The sequence below is a fragment of the Carcharodon carcharias genome, chromosome 5 (assembly GCF_017639515.1).
Source record: "Carcharodon carcharias isolate sCarCar2 chromosome 5, sCarCar2.pri, whole genome shotgun sequence".
Lineage (NCBI taxonomy): Eukaryota > Metazoa > Chordata > Chondrichthyes > Lamniformes > Lamnidae > Carcharodon > Carcharodon carcharias.
The window spans coordinates 35575584-35592510 of NC_054471.1; the positions used below are offsets into that span (position 1 = coordinate 35575584).

Consider the following 16927-nt stretch of genomic DNA (forward strand, 5'->3'; position numbering starts at 1 on the left):
GTAACCTGTCCATCTTGTTCAGGTCCCACCTGCCCCAGAACCAGTTCCAGTGCCTCAGAAAGCTGATGCCCTCCCTACTACACCAATTCTCCAGCCATGTGTTCAATCATTTAATCCTCCTATTCCTCTGCTCACTAGCATGTGGCACTGGAAGTAACCCTGAGATTACTGTATTGGAGGTCCTGCTTTTTAATTTCCTTCCTAACTCCCTAAAACCTATTTTCAGAATCTCATCCCATTTCCTATGTTTCACTGGTACCAATGTGGACCACAACCTCTGGCTGTTCACTCTCCCCCAGAAGGGGGAGTCTCAGGGGACTCTTGCACAGCCTGTCTGGTACTTTTAGACTGCCTGGCAGTCACCCATTCCCTCTCTGCCTGCATGCTCCTAACCTGCTGCGTGACCACCTCGCTAAACATGCTATCCACATAGCTCTCTGTCTCACGGATGCACAACAGTGACTCCAGCCTCTGCTGGAGTTCCGAAACCTGGAGCTCAAGCTTCTGCAGCCGGTGAAAGGGAAATCATGTTTGACAAACCTACTGGAGTCTTTTGAGGACATAACCAGCGGAATAGATAAGGGAGAACCGGTGGATGTGGTACATTTGGATTTTCAGAAAGCTTTTGATAAAGTCCCACATAAGAGGTTAGTGTGTAAAATTAAAGCACATGGGATTGTGGGTAATATATTGACATGGATTGAGAATTGGTTAGCAGACAGGTAAGAGAGAGTAGGACTAAATGGGTCTTTTTTGGAGTGGCAGGCAGTGGCTAGCAGGGTACTGCAGGGATCAGTGCTTGGGCCTCAGATATTCACAATATATATCAGTGATTTGGATGAAGGAACCAAATGTAATATTTCCAAATTTGCTGATGATACAAAACATGGTGGGAATGTAAGCTATAAGGAGGGTGTTAAGAGGCTTCAAGGTGATTTAGACAGGTTGAGTGAGTGGACAAATACATGGCAGATGCAGTATAATGTGGATAAGTGTGAAGTTATCCACTTCAGTAGGAAGAACAGAATGGCAGAGTATTATTTAAATGGTGATAGATTGGGAAATGTTGATGTATAAAGGGACCTGGGTGTCTTGTACACCAATCACTGAAAGCAAGCTTGCAGGTGCAGTAAGCAATTAAGAAGGCACATAGTATGTTGGCCTTCATTGTGAGATGACTTGAGTTCAGGAGCAAGGATGTCTTACTGCAGCTGTACAGGGCCTTGGTGAGACCACACCTGGATCATTGTATGCAGTTTTGGTCTCCTTACCTAAGAAAGGATATACTTGCCATACAGGGAGTGCACTGAAGGTTCACTAGACTGATTCCTGGGATGACAGGATTGTCTGATGAGAGATTGGGCAACTAGACCTGTACTCACTGGAGTTTAGAAGAATGAGAGGAGATCTCATTGAAACACACAAAATCCTGACAGGAATGGACAGATTAGATACAGGGATGATGTTTCCTCTGGCTGGGAGGTCTGGAACAAGGGGTCACAGTCTCAGGATATGGAGTAGACCATTTAGGACTGAGATGAGGAGAAACTTCTTCACTTAGAGTGTGGTGATCCTATGGAATTCTGTACCACAGAAGGCTGTGGAGGCCAAGTCATTGAATATATTTAAGAAGGAAATAGATAGGTTTCTGGACTCTAAAGGCATCAAGGGGATGGGGAGAGCGCAGGAGTATGACGTTGAGATAGAGGATCAGCCATGATCGTCTTGAACGGTGGAGCAGACATGAAGGGTCGAATGACCTACACCTGCTCCTTTTTTTCATGTTTCAATGTTTCTATGCGATGCTTCCTGCAGATGTGTTTATCGAGGACACATGGTGCGTCCATGACTTTCCACTCGGCCGAGCTGACCTGCCATACAGTAAATATTTATTACAGTAATATACTGGCGTTGGAGGCAGTTCAGAGAAGTTCAATAGATTGATTCCTGGGATGAAGGGGTTGCCTTATGAGGAGAAGTTGAACCTAAACTCATTGAAATTTAGAAGAAAGAGACAGATGGTGCAAAGGCATGAGTTTAAAATCAAAAAGATTCTTAGAGGACTTGACAGGGTAGATGCTGAAAGGGTGGAAATCTAGAAATAAGGAGTCACCTATTTAAGACTGAGATGAGGAGGAATTTCTTAAAGGGTCATGAATCTTTTGAATTCCCTACCCCAGAGAGCTGTGGAGGCTGAGCCATTGGATATGTTCAAGTCATAAGATAAGACAGATTTTTGGTGAGAGAGCCAACAAGAAAGAGAAACCTACTTGATCTTGTCCTCACCAGTCTACCTGACATAGATGCACCTGTCCATAATACTATTCGTAGGAATGACCATCACACAGTCTTTGTGGAGACGAAGTTCTGCCTTCACACTGAGGATACTCTCAGTGGTGTTGTGTGGCTCTTACACTCTGCTAAGTTCAGAACAGATCCAGCAAGTCAAAACTGGACGTCCTTGTGGCAGTTTAAGCCATAAACAGCAGCAGAATTTTATTTGTTCACAGTCTGTAACCTGATGGGCGGTATATCCTGCACTATACCATCCATCAAGCCAGAGGAGCAACCCTGGTTCAATGAGGAGCGCAGGATAGCATGACAGGAGCATTACCAGCTATACCTAAAAATGAGGTGCCAACCTGGTGAAGGTACAACACAGTGCCACATGCATGCTAATCGGTAAAAACAGCATACTATTGAAAGAACAAAGTGATCCCACAACCAACGAATGAGATCAAAGTATGCGGTCTTGCCACATCCATGCATAAATGTGGTGGATAGTTAAATAACTAACCAAAGGAGGAGGGTCTACAAACATCCACATCCTCAATGATGGGGGAGCCCAGCACATCAGTGCCAAAGACAGGGCTGAAGCATTTGCCCCCATCTTCAGCCTAAAGTGTCAGGTGGATGATCCATCTCGGGCCCCTGAGGTCCCTGGCATCACAGGTGCCAGTCTTCAACCAATTAACTCAGTCCACGTTGTAGCAGTAAATGGCTGAATGCACTGGATACAGCAAAGCCTATGGGCTCTGGCAACGTACAGGCGGTAATACTAAAAACTTGTGCTTCAGAACTAGGCATGCCCATAGCCTAGCTGTACAGCTACAACAGTGACATCTACCCAACAATGTGGAAACTTGCCCAAATATGTCCTGTCTGCAAAAAAAAAAGGATACATCCAATTTGGTCAATTACTGCTGCATCAGTCCACTTTTAATCATCAGCAAAGTGATGGAAAATGTAATCGACAGTGCCATCAAGTGGCACTGACTCAGCAATAACCTGCTCAGCGATGCTCATCAGGGCCACTCCGCTCCAGAACTCATTACCACCTTGGTCCAAATATTGGCAAAAGAACTGACTTCAAGTGATTAAGGTGATAGTGGGTGCCCTTGACATCAAGGCAACATTTGACTCAAGGAGCCCTGGCAAAACTGGAGTCAATGGGAATTGGGGAAAGCTCTCCACCAGTAGGCGTCAAACCTAGCACAAAGGAAGGTGGCTAATGGTTATTGGAGGCTAATCATCTCAGCCTCAGGACATCACCGCAGGAGTTCCTCAGGGTAGTGTCTAAGGCCCAACCATTTTCAGCTTCTATATCAATGACTTTCCCTCCATCATAAGGTCAGAAGTGGAGGTGTTAGCTGAAAATGCCACAGTGTTCACTACCATTTACAACTCCTCAGTCGCTGAACCAGTCCATACCCACATGCAGCAAGGCCTGGACAAGATACAAACTTGATCAGAGGCAAGTCACATTCACACCACACTTGTTCCAAGTTATGGCCATCACCATAGAGAAGTTAACTATTTTCCTTTAACATTCAAAGCATTGCCAATGCTGAATCCCCCCACCATCAACATCTTGGGGCTTACCATTGACTGGATACTTAACTGGACCAGCCATATAAATACTGTGCCTCAAGAGCAGGTCAGAGCTCGGTATTCTATGGTGAGTAATTCACCTCATGACTTCCCAAAAGTCTGTCCACCATCTATCTACAAGGCACAAGTCAGCAGTGCGATAGAATACTCTCCACTTGCCTGGACGAGTGCATCGCCAACAACACTCAAGAAGCTCAACGCCATCCAGGACAAAGCAAGCCCACTTGAGCAGCGCCCCATCCACCACCTCAAACATTCATTTCTTCCACATTGTCACACAATGGCAGCAATGTGTACCATTTCCAAGATGCACTGCAGGAACTCGCCATGGCTCCTTCGACAGCATCTTCCAAACCTGCTACCTCTACCACCTAGAAGAGCAAGGGCAGCAGACACATGGGAACACCACCACCTGCAGTTCCCCTCCAAGCCACACACCACCCTGACTTGGAAATTTATTGCCATTCCTTCATCACTGGGTCAAGTTCCTAGAATAAACTCCCTGGCAACGCAGTGTGTGTACCTATGCCACATGGACTGCAGCAGCATAAGAAAGAGGCTAGCCACCTTCTTGCCGCCTTAAGGGCAGTCAGGGATGGATAGTAAATGCTGGGCTACATCCTATGAATGAGAAATAAAGGTACTGATTCCAGATGGTATGCTTAGAATTGGTTTTCTTAGGGTGATGATAGGCAACATAACCTCTAATTTTTTTTGTAGTATGCAGACAATTTGATTAGTTGTGCAGGCCCTTCAATATTTTTGTTTGGACACACGTGCACAATAATTTAAGGAGACTGACGGCATGGAATTTGCAGGAACTTTCAGGTTTATGCATGACTTACGTGTCCAAATGGCTGCATAGCTTAAAGGGAACATTGGTAGTATTCTTGAATAAGATGATGTGAGTTTGCATATATAGCTTCATTTAGAACTCATTCGTTTGTCTCCTTGTGGACTCTTGGGGAGAGCTGTGGGTTTTCCACATTTGGCTCTATCGCAGCTAATTTCCTTTGCTTTTCTCATACGTTGTTTAATCATGGTACTTTTTTGCCTTTGTTATGTGTTCCTTCATACTTTTTGGGTATTTTCCTTAGAAAATTTGGGGATTTCTTTTCATTTTGCTACTAATAATTTATTGGGAGTTGTTTTCTGTTTCTTCAACTATCTGTATCAGTTTCAATTTCCAAACAGTACAGGGCAAGTTTACTACGAGATGTGTGTCACTATGTTTCACTTTCCATTAGACCAGGAGGGAATTTGTGTTGAGCAGAATTATGACAGCTTCATGCTGAATTTTTTGATTGAAAAACAATAGAATTACATATAAAAAACACAGTTGTATCCAATTTTACTGTTACAAGGCCTTTTATCTTTATCAAAACATCAATCATAAAAAAACATGGGAACAGGTTTCGCCTCATTCAAATATAGGTCATAATCTAGATTTACCAAACAAAACAGAATTAAAATGTGAAAACATTGTACACATCCCATTGAATCAACAGCATTCAGTAGTATCAAGGAATATGTTTGCTACAGCGATATAAAACAAAATTCTCAATGTTGTTAAAAGTGACAATCTCTTTATGGCAAAAGGTGCTTTGAAGAGCTAGTCTTTACAAGCTGGAAGAAATTCAGGCTATATACAGATAAAAAATGTGAACACCAATGTCGCTTGTTGAATCACACAAAGTAGCATCAGAGACTTTTGAACCAATATAAATTTGATAATTGCTAGCTACTTTTACTTCACACAGTTCAGAGTCAAACCACTTGAGGAGAATCAAGCTTTGGTTTCTTTTGGGGTGAACTATCCCTAATTTTGGATTTGTTTGTGATGATTTTTACATGAGTTATTCCATAATAATATGCCCTGTTTTGAAATTTTAATTTAGAGAATTTTTTTTCTTATCCCCTTACAGTGCACTTGGTGGGACCTCTGCTCTCCATATCCCACCATTTCCAAGTGGTGGCTGTCTCATTGATTACGTGCCACAAGTTTGCCAATTACTCACCAATAAGGTAACACTAAGAAAAATAAGATTCAGTTCGTTACTCAGTTGTAGTCTATCTTAGAATGTACACAGTAAAGAGTGTTTAAACACATTCAGTTGGAACTATCTCCTACAGTAGGCTGAAAAGTTCAAGAACAGAAGTCAAGGAACAATTGTTTTTGGTTTTTGTAGGCTGTTGGCTGGCCTGTGATTTGGTCTTAGTTTAGACTTCAATTTCTCCCAAACAGATCTTTTTTGCTAAACAAAACAGTGATAGTTATTTGTATCCATGTGCTGGATATCAATAAGTACATAAGTTGTAACATATTTTCTCATGCATTAATTTGCATATGAAAAACAATTGCAATACAGCCTTGTATTCTTTGATGATTGTTACTATTGGAAACCACATGCTGAATGTATAGAACCAACCATAGAAGAAATTATTAGGGCTTATGCAATATTATTAGTTCACTTTTAGCCTCTGAGATCCATTTGCATTTAACATTGTGTATGTATTAACCCTTCCTTCCTTTTACATTTCCCAAGCAATTCCTAAGGACCACAGGCTCTGCTAGCACCACTCAGTAACCAATCACAAAAGTAATGTTGCTCTGTTGATAATCATCTGGTCTGTGTTCAGCACCACATAGTAAACAATGTGATTAAAATTAGGAACTTACTATGTAGATATTTAAACTCCAGTCATCTGGAAAATGATTTGTGCCATCAGTGTGCTTTCATGCTACACAAATATAGGTTTAAGGCCAGTCAGGGAAGATAAGATGAAAGACTGTCTACAATAGATGTTCTAGTTGAGATAAATAGTCAAAATGAATGTCAGTAGAAAACTACTTAAACAGTAGTTAGGGCAGAAATTTCCACTCTTGCCAGTAGTAGGAATCATGGCATTGGGTGAGCAAGCTTTGACAGGAGGCCAAAAATCAGTTTCCCAAAGTTAGAAAATTAGTTTGGAATCTTGTTCACGCAACTTTCATGGCAGCTTAAAGGCAGATCAAGTGTCCCACGGGAACCCCATTTGTATCTTACAAATGCTCATTAAAAGCCCAACATACCAGAACCTTTTCCCCTCTCCAAATTATGCACCTCGCCAGCGGGCATATGGAACATTCACTTTCACAACTGTACATAAGTGGTGTGCACCTGGCATGGTAGACTTCTTCCTGGACTTTCAGGTTAATAGGGCCCATTTCCGTCTTGCTTTTGCACTATCACTAAGAGGTATCAGCTGCCTGTCACACAAGCTGTGACAAGGCTGAGCACAGGGGAGGGGTGAGACAGAGGCAGGACTGGGGGCAGTCAAGGAGCCGAGTGAAAGAGTGAATGGCTATCCAGGTGCCATTCAAATATGGTGCTCAGGCGTTGGAGCTTATCAAATGACAGCAGGGCGGGCCACTTCCTGCCTGCCCTGCCACAATATTCGATGTGCTCCTCGTGGCTGCATAATTAATTAGCTGAACAGCACAAGGTCTCTCATATTCAGCCCCCTCACTATCCAGCGGAAGTCACTCCAACTTCCGCTTCTGCCACCGGACTTAGTCTCTGGAACAGAAAATTCTGCCCAAAGTACTTAAAAGGATAATCTCACTTTGGATGACTGAAATTTGAAATGAACAGATCCTACAGGAATAGCACAAGTTGTTTACAGGAATGCACATTCTAAAAGTACTCCTTTCCATGATTTGTTTTTGTCTTATAAATGAAGATAAACTCAGTGAAGATAAGACTTTTTTTGAAGATGTTTTTAATTTTGCTCAAATACTGCCCAGAAAAAACCTTCAAAACAATGCTTTCTGGATAGAGGTAAATTAAGTAGGAGGATTCGCTAGAAATAAATAATTATTGTTCCTAAAAAGCAGGTAGCAGTACAAGTGACCATAACTGTTGTAAAAATCCAATGCGTTCACAAATTTCCGTTAGGGAAGGAAACCTACAAAGACTCCAGAGATGCTTTATGTCGGTGTTCATAAGTGAGAGGGACGACGTGGATATGGAAATCAGGCAGAAGGACTTGATATAATTAAAGAAATTAGCATAGAAAGGGAGGAGGATCTAACTGGTCTGGCAGGCTTAAAAGTAGATAAATCTCCAGGCCCGGATTAAATGTATCCCAGGCTATTGAGTGAGGCAAGGGAGGAGATAGCAGGGGCGCTGGCAATAATTTTCAATACCTCCCTGGCCACAGGAGAGGTGCCAGATGACTTGAGGACAGCCAATGTGGTACCGTTATTCAGGAAGGGAGGAAGGGATAAACCAGAGAACGACAGGCCAGTCAGTCTAACCTCAGTAGTGGGGAAACTATTGGAAGCAATTCTGAGGGACAGAATTAATCTACACTTGAAGAGGCAGGGATTAATCAAGGACAGTCAGCATGGTTTTGTTAAGGGGAGGTCATGTCTGACCAATTTGATTGAATTTTTCGAAGAGATGACCAGGTGTGTAGATGAGGGCAGTGCATTTGACATAGTCTGTTTGGACTTCAGCAAGGCTTTTGATAAGGTCCCACAAGGGAGACAGATAATGAAGGTAAGAGCCCTTGGGATACGGGGCAATTTGGCAAATTGGATCCAAAATTGGCAGGAAGCAGAGGGTGATAGTTGAGAGGTGTTTTTGTGACTGGATGCCTATATTCAGTGGAGTTCCACAGGGATCAGTGCTGGGTCCCTTGCTGTTTGTGGTATATATAAATGATTTAGATTTGAATGTAGGAGGGTTGATCAGTAAGTTCACGGATGACACAAAAATTGGTGGGGTGGTAAATAGTGAGGAGGATAGCCTTGGATTACAAGGGGATATAGATGGGCTGATCTGCGGCAAATGGAATTTAACCTGGATAAGTGTGAGGTGATGCACTTGGGCAGAACAAACAAGGCACAGGAATACACAATGAATGGTAGGACCCTGGGAAGTACCGAGAATCAGGGGGACTTTGGTGTGCATGTCCACCAGTCCCTTAAGGTAGCGGGACAGGTAGTTAAGGTGGTTAAGAAGGCATATGGGATACTCGCCTTTATTAGCCAAGGCATAGAACATAAGAGCAGGGAGGTTATGCTGGAACTGTATAAAATGCTGGTTAGGCCACAGCTAGAGTATTGCATGCAGTTCTGGAATCCACATTATAGGAAGGATGTGATTGCACTAGAGAGAGTGCAGAGGAGATTTACCAGGATGTTGCCTGGGCTGGAGAGTTTTAGTTATGAGAAGAGATTGGATAGACTGGGGTTATTTTCCTGGAGCAGAGGAGATTGAGGAGGGACATGATTGAGGTTAATAAAATTATGAGGGATAGATAGAATAGACAGGAAGGAACGTTTCCCTTTGGTGGAGGGATCAAAACCAGGGGGCATAGATTTAAGGTATGAGGCAGGAGGTTTAGAGAGGATGTGAGGAAGAATTTTTTCATCCAGAGGGTGGTGGGAATCTGGAACTTGCTGCCTGAAAGGGTGGTAGAGGCAGAAACCCTCATAACATTTAAGAAGTATTTGGTTGCGCGCTTGCGATGCCATGGCATATAAGGCTATGGGCCTAGTGCTGGAAAATGAGATTAGAATAGTTAAGTACTTGTTTGACTGGCGCAAACACAATGGGCCCAAGGGCCTTTTTCTGTGCTGTAGACCTCCATGACTCTATGATTCAAGATGAAGATGCACCACCATAAGGGAACTAGGGATGGGTAATAAATACAAGCCTTGCAGTGGCGTAGCGGTATTGTCACTGGACTAGTAATCCAGGGACCTAAGGTAATGTTCTGGAGACCTGGGTTTGAATCTGGATGGTGGTGGAATTTGAATTTAAAAAAAGAAGCCTGGAATTAAAAGTCTAATGATGACCATGAAACCATTGTCAATTGGTTCACCTTAGGGAAGAAAATCTGCTGTCCTCACATGGCCTGGCTGACATGTGATTCTCGATCCACAGCAATGTCTTTGACTCTTAAAATGTCATCTGAAATTGCCTAGCCAGTCAGTTTCTCAAGGGCACTTATGGATGTCCCGTCACTGAATAAAAAAAATTCCAAGAATGAATATTTTTTAAAAATATGCAGAAATTAATTGCTGAAGTGGAAGCATTTGCTTCTCATCTGTGCAGTATGATTGAAATGTTGTTTTTCTCCACATGAGCCTCTTATTCTAATCTCACTTTCCTGCTCACGCCTTCATATCTTTTATTATCTTTTGTTAAAAAGGAATTTATAAATTCAATATTCAAACAATAGTTTGAGCAGCAAATCCACATTCAAAGACTTGTGCACCAATTTTTCTTGTAGTTTATCATAAACTTATCCTCTTGTTACTACCTTACTAACCTGTGGAACTAAGCCATCATACTAATGCCCACCTACTTTACAATATCCTTTATCTTGGTTAGTATGGTAGCAGCCAGAAACTTCATGAGTGTTTAATCATTTTTGACTATACTTGCCCTCACTAACTTCAATCCTTTTGTTACACAAATCTATATTTTTTCTAAATAAGTTAATCAACTGCTTTTATTTAGAATATGTTCCACATATCCAGTACTGTGGTGTGTAGGGATAATATTCTAGTATGTAATCTTCCTTGAGAATGGTTATTTTCTACCTGTATGCTTTTTTTAAAAAAAATTCCAATTTAAATTTAGGGGGATGCTTAATCTACCTCACCCATTAACAAAAACACCTAGACTTCAACACACTGCCACACGGCCCCTCACACACCCCACACCACTCCCCCAGCCCCGCCACCACTCTCCCTTGAGTTTCTTTCCAATTAAAACAGAGAGTCTGAGAACATGCAAAATGAAGAAGTACTATTCTCCCACACTAACATTGCCCATCGCAGTGAGCACAGCAAGTTTTAAAAACACAGACAATAAAGCATGGAATGGATATAAATCTTAAAAGGGCTCTCTAATATCTTGCTTCAAATAATGTACCATATCTCTGAGTTTGAAATGACATCCTCATTTGTCTTGTTAATATATTAACTATTTTGATTTACATTTGTTTTTGCTTTATTTAACCCAAGGTGCAGTATATCATTCAGGGTTACCACAGGCGAAGAGAGTACATTGCAGCTTTTCTGAGTCACTTTGGAACGTAAGTTTATATTTGGATTCCATTAATTGTTCCAACAGGATAATCTAAGCAAAGACTTTATAATTGTGAGAAAAGGGACAAATAACAGCCAGAATGGAAAATACTTTCACCTTGATTTCCATATCATTTTTGTAAAGGTATAGAATACCCAAAATCAGACCAAATTATTGTCCTACAGGAGCTGATAATGCAATATTCTGATCCCATCCTTCTCCACTTCCCCTTTCTCCTTCTCACTCTAACAACTTCTCCTCCTCCTCCTTTTCCCCCTCCTCCTTCATGTCCTTGAACATTTGAAAAATAGAAGGATAACCATGAAGACCTATAGAGCACTTGATGTCCATTGTGCTTGATAATCTGCCCCAGAAGCATTGCCATGTCTGTGCATTATTAATGCCTCTAGAAAAACTTCTGTTGGGGCTAGGTGCCAAATAGCAGCTGGAACACTGAACAGCAGTCCTGCTGCTCAAGATCAGAAGTGGGGATGTTTGCTGATGATTACACAATGTTCAGCACCATTCACAACTTCTCAGTGTCCATGTCCAAATGCAGCAAGACATGGACAATATCCAGACTTGGGCTGACAAGTGGCAAGCAACATTCATGTCACACAAGTGCCAGACAATGACCATCTCCAACAAGAGACAATCTAACCATCACCCCTTGACAATCAATGGCATTACCATCGCTGAATCCCCCACTATCAACATCCTAGGGTTACCATAGACCGGAAGCTGAATTGGACTAACCATATATATACTGTGGCTACAAGGGCAGGTCAGAGGCTAGGAATCCTGTGGCAGGTAACTCACCTCCTGACTCCTCAAAGCCTGTCCACCATCTTCAAGGCACAAATCAGGAGTGTGATGGAATACTCTCCACTTGCCTGGATGAGTGCAGCTCCAACAACACTCAAGAAGCTCCACACCATCCAGGGAAAAAGCAGCCCGCTTGATTGGCACTCCATCCACAAACATTCACCCCCTCCACCACCAATGCACAGTGGCAGCAGTGTGCACCATCTACAAGATGCACTGCAGGAATTCACCAAGGCTCCTTAGACAGTACCTTCCAAACCCACAACCTCTACCATCTAGGAGGACAAGGGCAGCAGAGACATGGGAACACCACCACCTGGAAGTCTGTCCCGTGTCCAGCGGGCTGGTCACCTGCTTTATGAGCTCCCCGCTTTCAAATACACCAGTGGGGTGGGTTGTAAAATTCAGTCCCATAAGTTTGTAGCTTGTAAAGAATTTTCCTTAAGCAATTAGTAAAACACCACATTTCACAGAGTGCATTCTTCGAATGGAAGCATCGTGTTCATTGAAAAGGAAGTTAACTTTTTACCAAGTTAAAGAAAATCTAGCTGCCTATCTGGCTGGATTTGTAAACCAAAGTGTCAGTACTTAATTTGACCATGTGGGTTACATATAATCAGGTGAGAGTTTATTGCCATGTATAGGTGTATTGATGTTATAAGCATGTTAATTATAAATATTTTGCTATAAACTGTAGAGAGAGGAAATCTTTCCCTATGGTTCGTTAATTTCCTACCATTTATAGTTCTGCCACTATATTACTATATAAATTGAATTTTTAAAATGGTGTAAAATAGAGCTTTATTTATATTCTGAATGTCATTTCCTTACATTATGTACAAACTATGATTATTAAATAGAATTGCATAGACTATACTGCACAGAAACAAGCCATTCATCCCAAGCAGCATATGCTAGTGTTTAATGTTCCACTTGACCGCCTCCCATCCTTCCACATCTAACTCAATCAGCGTAAATGTTTATTCTCTTCTTCCTCACATTGCTTATCTAGTTTTCTCTTAAATGCATCTATACTATTTGCCGCACCTATGCCTGAGTTCCACATTCTCATCACTTTCTGTGTAAAGAAGTTTTTTTCTGAATTCCCAGTTTGATTTCTTTGTGACTGTCTTATATTGATGGCCTCTAGTTTTGTGCTTGCCCACAAGTGGAAACACATTCTCTGAGAAGCATTTTCCTGTGGCTTTAGGAGTCCAGCATCAGGGTCAAAACATGCGCTGTGTGGAAAATAGTCACTCATCTGTGATTTTTTTCTTCCCCGAATTAGCTAATTATTGGCCATAGGGCTGTCCCCAGAGTCTGCCTGGAGATCTGGTCCTCCAGCCTGGCACTGGGAGGCCATCTCCGGGCAGCTGTGCTGTCCCACACCGTCTTGTGGGGACCTTGAGGTGAACTTTAAAATTCTAGCCAGTTTCCCACAACAGGTTTCAATGAGTCTTTAATTAGTTCAGTTGGCTATGGGCAGGTAGCCCTATAAGTCTGCCCAGCCTACCCCCACCCCCCCCCCCCCCCCCCCCCCCCCCCCCGCCAAACACCCCCACCCCAACCCCCACCCCCACCATACCTCTGGCTGCCTTTATTCCTGACCCCAGTTGAATCTAAAACTCCTGCTCCCTGAGTCTACTTGCCAAAATCTTTCATAATTTTAAAGTCATTTATTAGGTCACTCCTCAGTTTTCCACATCCTGTACTGGTGGTATAACCTCACAATTCTTGTGTCATCCTTGTAAATCTATTTTGCACCCTTTATATTGTTTTGATTCAGTGGTACTAATTTTCCTTTTCTTTTCCAGAGGTGTTGTGGAGTATGATGCTGAAGGATTTACCAAACTTACGTTATTACTAATGTGGAAGGACTTTTGTTTTTTAGTCCATAGTAAGTATTTTTTATATGGAAAACTTGCATGTGATTTTGAGTTTTTAGCAATGCTGGAGTTGCTTCAAAATTTTGTGCCAAAGGATGCCAATCCTTTTTGTTCTTTCATGGGATGTGGGCATCATTGATTAGGCCAGCATTTATTGCCCATCCTCAATTGCCCTAGAGAAGGTGGTAGTGAGGCATCTCCTTGAATCGCTGCAGTCCATGTGGTGTAGGTACAATCACATTGGTGTAATCAGATTAGGCGGCAGCTCTCTAAAGCTGACTTCCTCCCCAGATGGGGGCAGAAGTCTCGATTTTAGGAGATTAATGTTGTTTCTAACTTAAAACGGCTGTGGGGCAGTCAGCTTTTTGGTGGCCGGGCTCCCTACTGCATTTTCAGTCAGCGGGGGACGAGGAATATGGTGCCCTGTAAAACCCAGCTCAGTATTTCAGGTCAATGACTTTTCATTACAACTGAAAAAAAATAAACATGTAATAGGTTTTGAGCAAAGGGTAGGTGGGAAAAGAGACAAAAGGAAGATCTGTGATAGGGTGGAAGACAAGAGGGATTAAATGACAGAAGAGTTAATCTTAAAGAGTCAAAGGAAATGGTGATGGAACAAAAAAAAAGCTAAGAAACAAAAGATGTGCCTCGAGCAGGTGTGCTGCTGTCTGAAAGCAAAAGTAAGAGAAAAACCGAAACATGTGAAGAAAAGGAAACAAAATAGAGACAGAGATTACAGTCTGAAATTGGTGATCTCAACAAATATTGAGTCCAGAAGGTTGTAAAGTGCCTAATTGAAAGATACTGCCAGACCTGCTAAGTATTTTCTGTTTTTACTTCAGATTTCCAGCACCTATAGTATTTATTTTATGGCTCTGAAACAAAAGTTCTTAGCCCAATCATAAAATTTCAGTAAACAGTTAATTTGCTTCCTATTATGTAAAATATATATTTTTTAATTCAAATCCACCTGTCTTCTACCTTATCACAGATCTTCCTTTTGTCCCCTTTCCCACCCACCCATTGCTCAAAAGCTATTAAAAAATCGGTAGGGAGCCCGTTAACATTTCAAATCCAAGATAAGTCCAACTCAGTTCCAAAGAGTCATATTGGACTCAAAACATTAACTTTGTTTCTCTCTTCACAGATGCTGCCAGACCTGCTGAGTCTTTGCAGCACTTTCTGTTTTTATAAGCAGAGGAATAATTTGTTATGTTGTTAAAAAAACTGTTGCGGTTTTGTACCTAGGTTTCTATTTGGAATAAAGAAGTGAACAATTCAGTAATTTAGAAATTACCGTTTTACACAAACTGTCTGTATTTAAGGCCAGGACCATTCTGGAACTGGACAATATTTACTGTTCAAGGCTGTGCTTAAAATGTAGAGCCACCAGTCTAAGACTGGCAACAGAGTTAATTCTAATCTGGCAGTACCTGCTTTATGCTAGTGGAGTTCTATATGTATATTCATGTCCAGCTGATAAATTTTAACAGAACATAGCTAAGCGTTTTAAAAATCTGCTTTAACAAAGCACTAGGCTTATAGACCTAGCCCAGGTTTGTGAAACAAGTTGCCTCTGAGTATTCCACACTGGAATCAGGATGATTTACCACTCTGGATTCATGAGATAGCACATTTTCCCTACACCCCATCTTACACAGTGAAGAACAGCATGGCAAGGAATTTGTCATGAGTTGCTGCTAGCATTTTAACTAGCCTGAGATTAAACACAGGAAGGCCACCCAGAAGAGCTGAGGCCATATTTAACTAGCATGTGTATCCCAATAATATCATGCTGTTTTAATCAAGGTCCAGCTATTGGTCACATTGTCTCCAACGCACCAGCATTCTGGTCACAGCATGCCTGGGTAAATTTAATATTTTTCAAATTTTAAATGAGTGCTTCTCCTGGCCCCACAAGAACACCTTGGGTTTCCCCTGGCCCAGGCTTGCTACCACTATTGCAGACTTTTAGGATTTCTCCACTTCTCCATCCCAGCCTTCATTTCTAATCTTTGTCGGCACCATTTCTTTGCGTCCCAGGGAGCCAGGCCCTTGTGAACTTCGGTTTTGGGTGGGAGACAGTGCCTGGAAATCTTAATTAGATTAAGAGTTAAAGTTTCTTGTTTTGTGCAAAAGGTTTGCCCCTGCTTTGGCCTTCAGTAACCCAATTCCTGCCCTCAAATTAAGGCGTATTACTAATCAATACATGTGCAACATCATCGTAACCATAATTGTCATTTTTTTTTTCCTTTCACAGGAATCATTTGTACTAAACCAGAATATTTTTATCTAGTCAGGATAACAATGGCTATAAACTATGGCCTGAATTTTCATTCTAGAGTCAGGGAGTGGGAGTCAGGAAAATTCCCAGCTTGGCCTGCCTGCCTTGGGGCAAAGTTCCTGGAAAGGCAGGATCTTCATTGCCAGGGAGCGGGAGCAGGCTGGAGTCAGGCCAGCTGATCCAAGAAGAAGTTCAGAGGCAGTCACAGGGGCTGATGGGTGCAGAGATGTGCTGTTTTAAAGGCCCATCACAGTCCTGTGGGACTTCATCCCAGTTAAAATAAAAACACAAAGGCCCTCCAATCCCCATCGTCTCATATATGCTCTCTTTGCCAAGCTATGGCACTCCACACACCCCTCCATCACCCCTCATGTACCCTATACTAAGCTATGGCACCTCCATGCCCATTGACCCACTATATACTTTATTGAACCAATGAGCCCTATAGTGATAGTAGGATGTGTAAAAAAAAACTCGATAAAAGTTATTCATTCGTTACTTTCCACTATGTTTAAAAAAAAGTCATTTCACAACAAGGTAATAAAAGTGTCAATGAGCCAGACCCTTTAAAGTGTCAATAACAGAACTAGAAACTCTTAAATTCACTTAACCTTGTGTAAATGAACATTGTGAAATTGATCGCAGAGATCAAAGAGCCAGAGTTAATCAAGCAATGTTTTCTCTGGGGCAGAGCTGTTTCAACAAGAGTAATGGATGTCTAGACTGTCAGCCAAGCATAATGGGGCAGGAGGGGCTATATAGGTTGTGGGGCCTTACCTTGGCTTAGGAGCCATGGTGGTTGGTGGGAGGGGGGTGTCAGTGGAGGGCCTTGTCTTTGCAACTCACCTTTTAGAAGATCCCCTCGTACAGACTAGGCTTTGCGACTCTTCTGAGGGGCCATTAACCACAACTCTTTAAAATCCTGGCCTTGACTCTCATGAAAATTGCGATGG

At 42.1% G+C, this 16927-nt stretch overlaps 1 protein-coding gene and 1 long non-coding RNA gene across 6 annotated transcripts in view; one reads left to right on the forward strand and one right to left on the reverse strand.

The window, feature by feature from the left end:
• Positions 1-16927, forward strand: part of babam2 (BRISC and BRCA1 A complex member 2) — a 199180-nt gene that overhangs the window by 162689 nt on the left and 19564 nt on the right. For all 5 annotated transcript variants that reach the window (XM_041188715.1, XM_041188713.1, XM_041188716.1 and 2 more), the window contains 3 exons: positions 5817-5916; positions 10916-10986; positions 13619-13701. In XM_041188715.1, the coding sequence (XP_041044649.1) occupies positions 5817-5916; positions 10916-10986; positions 13619-13701 (254 nt within the window). The remainder of the gene's footprint in view (positions 1-5816; positions 5917-10915; positions 10987-13618; positions 13702-16927) is intronic.
• Positions 1-16927, reverse strand: part of LOC121278372 — a 39154-nt gene that overhangs the window by 14058 nt on the left and 8169 nt on the right. The gene's annotated exons all lie outside the window — the stretch shown is intronic.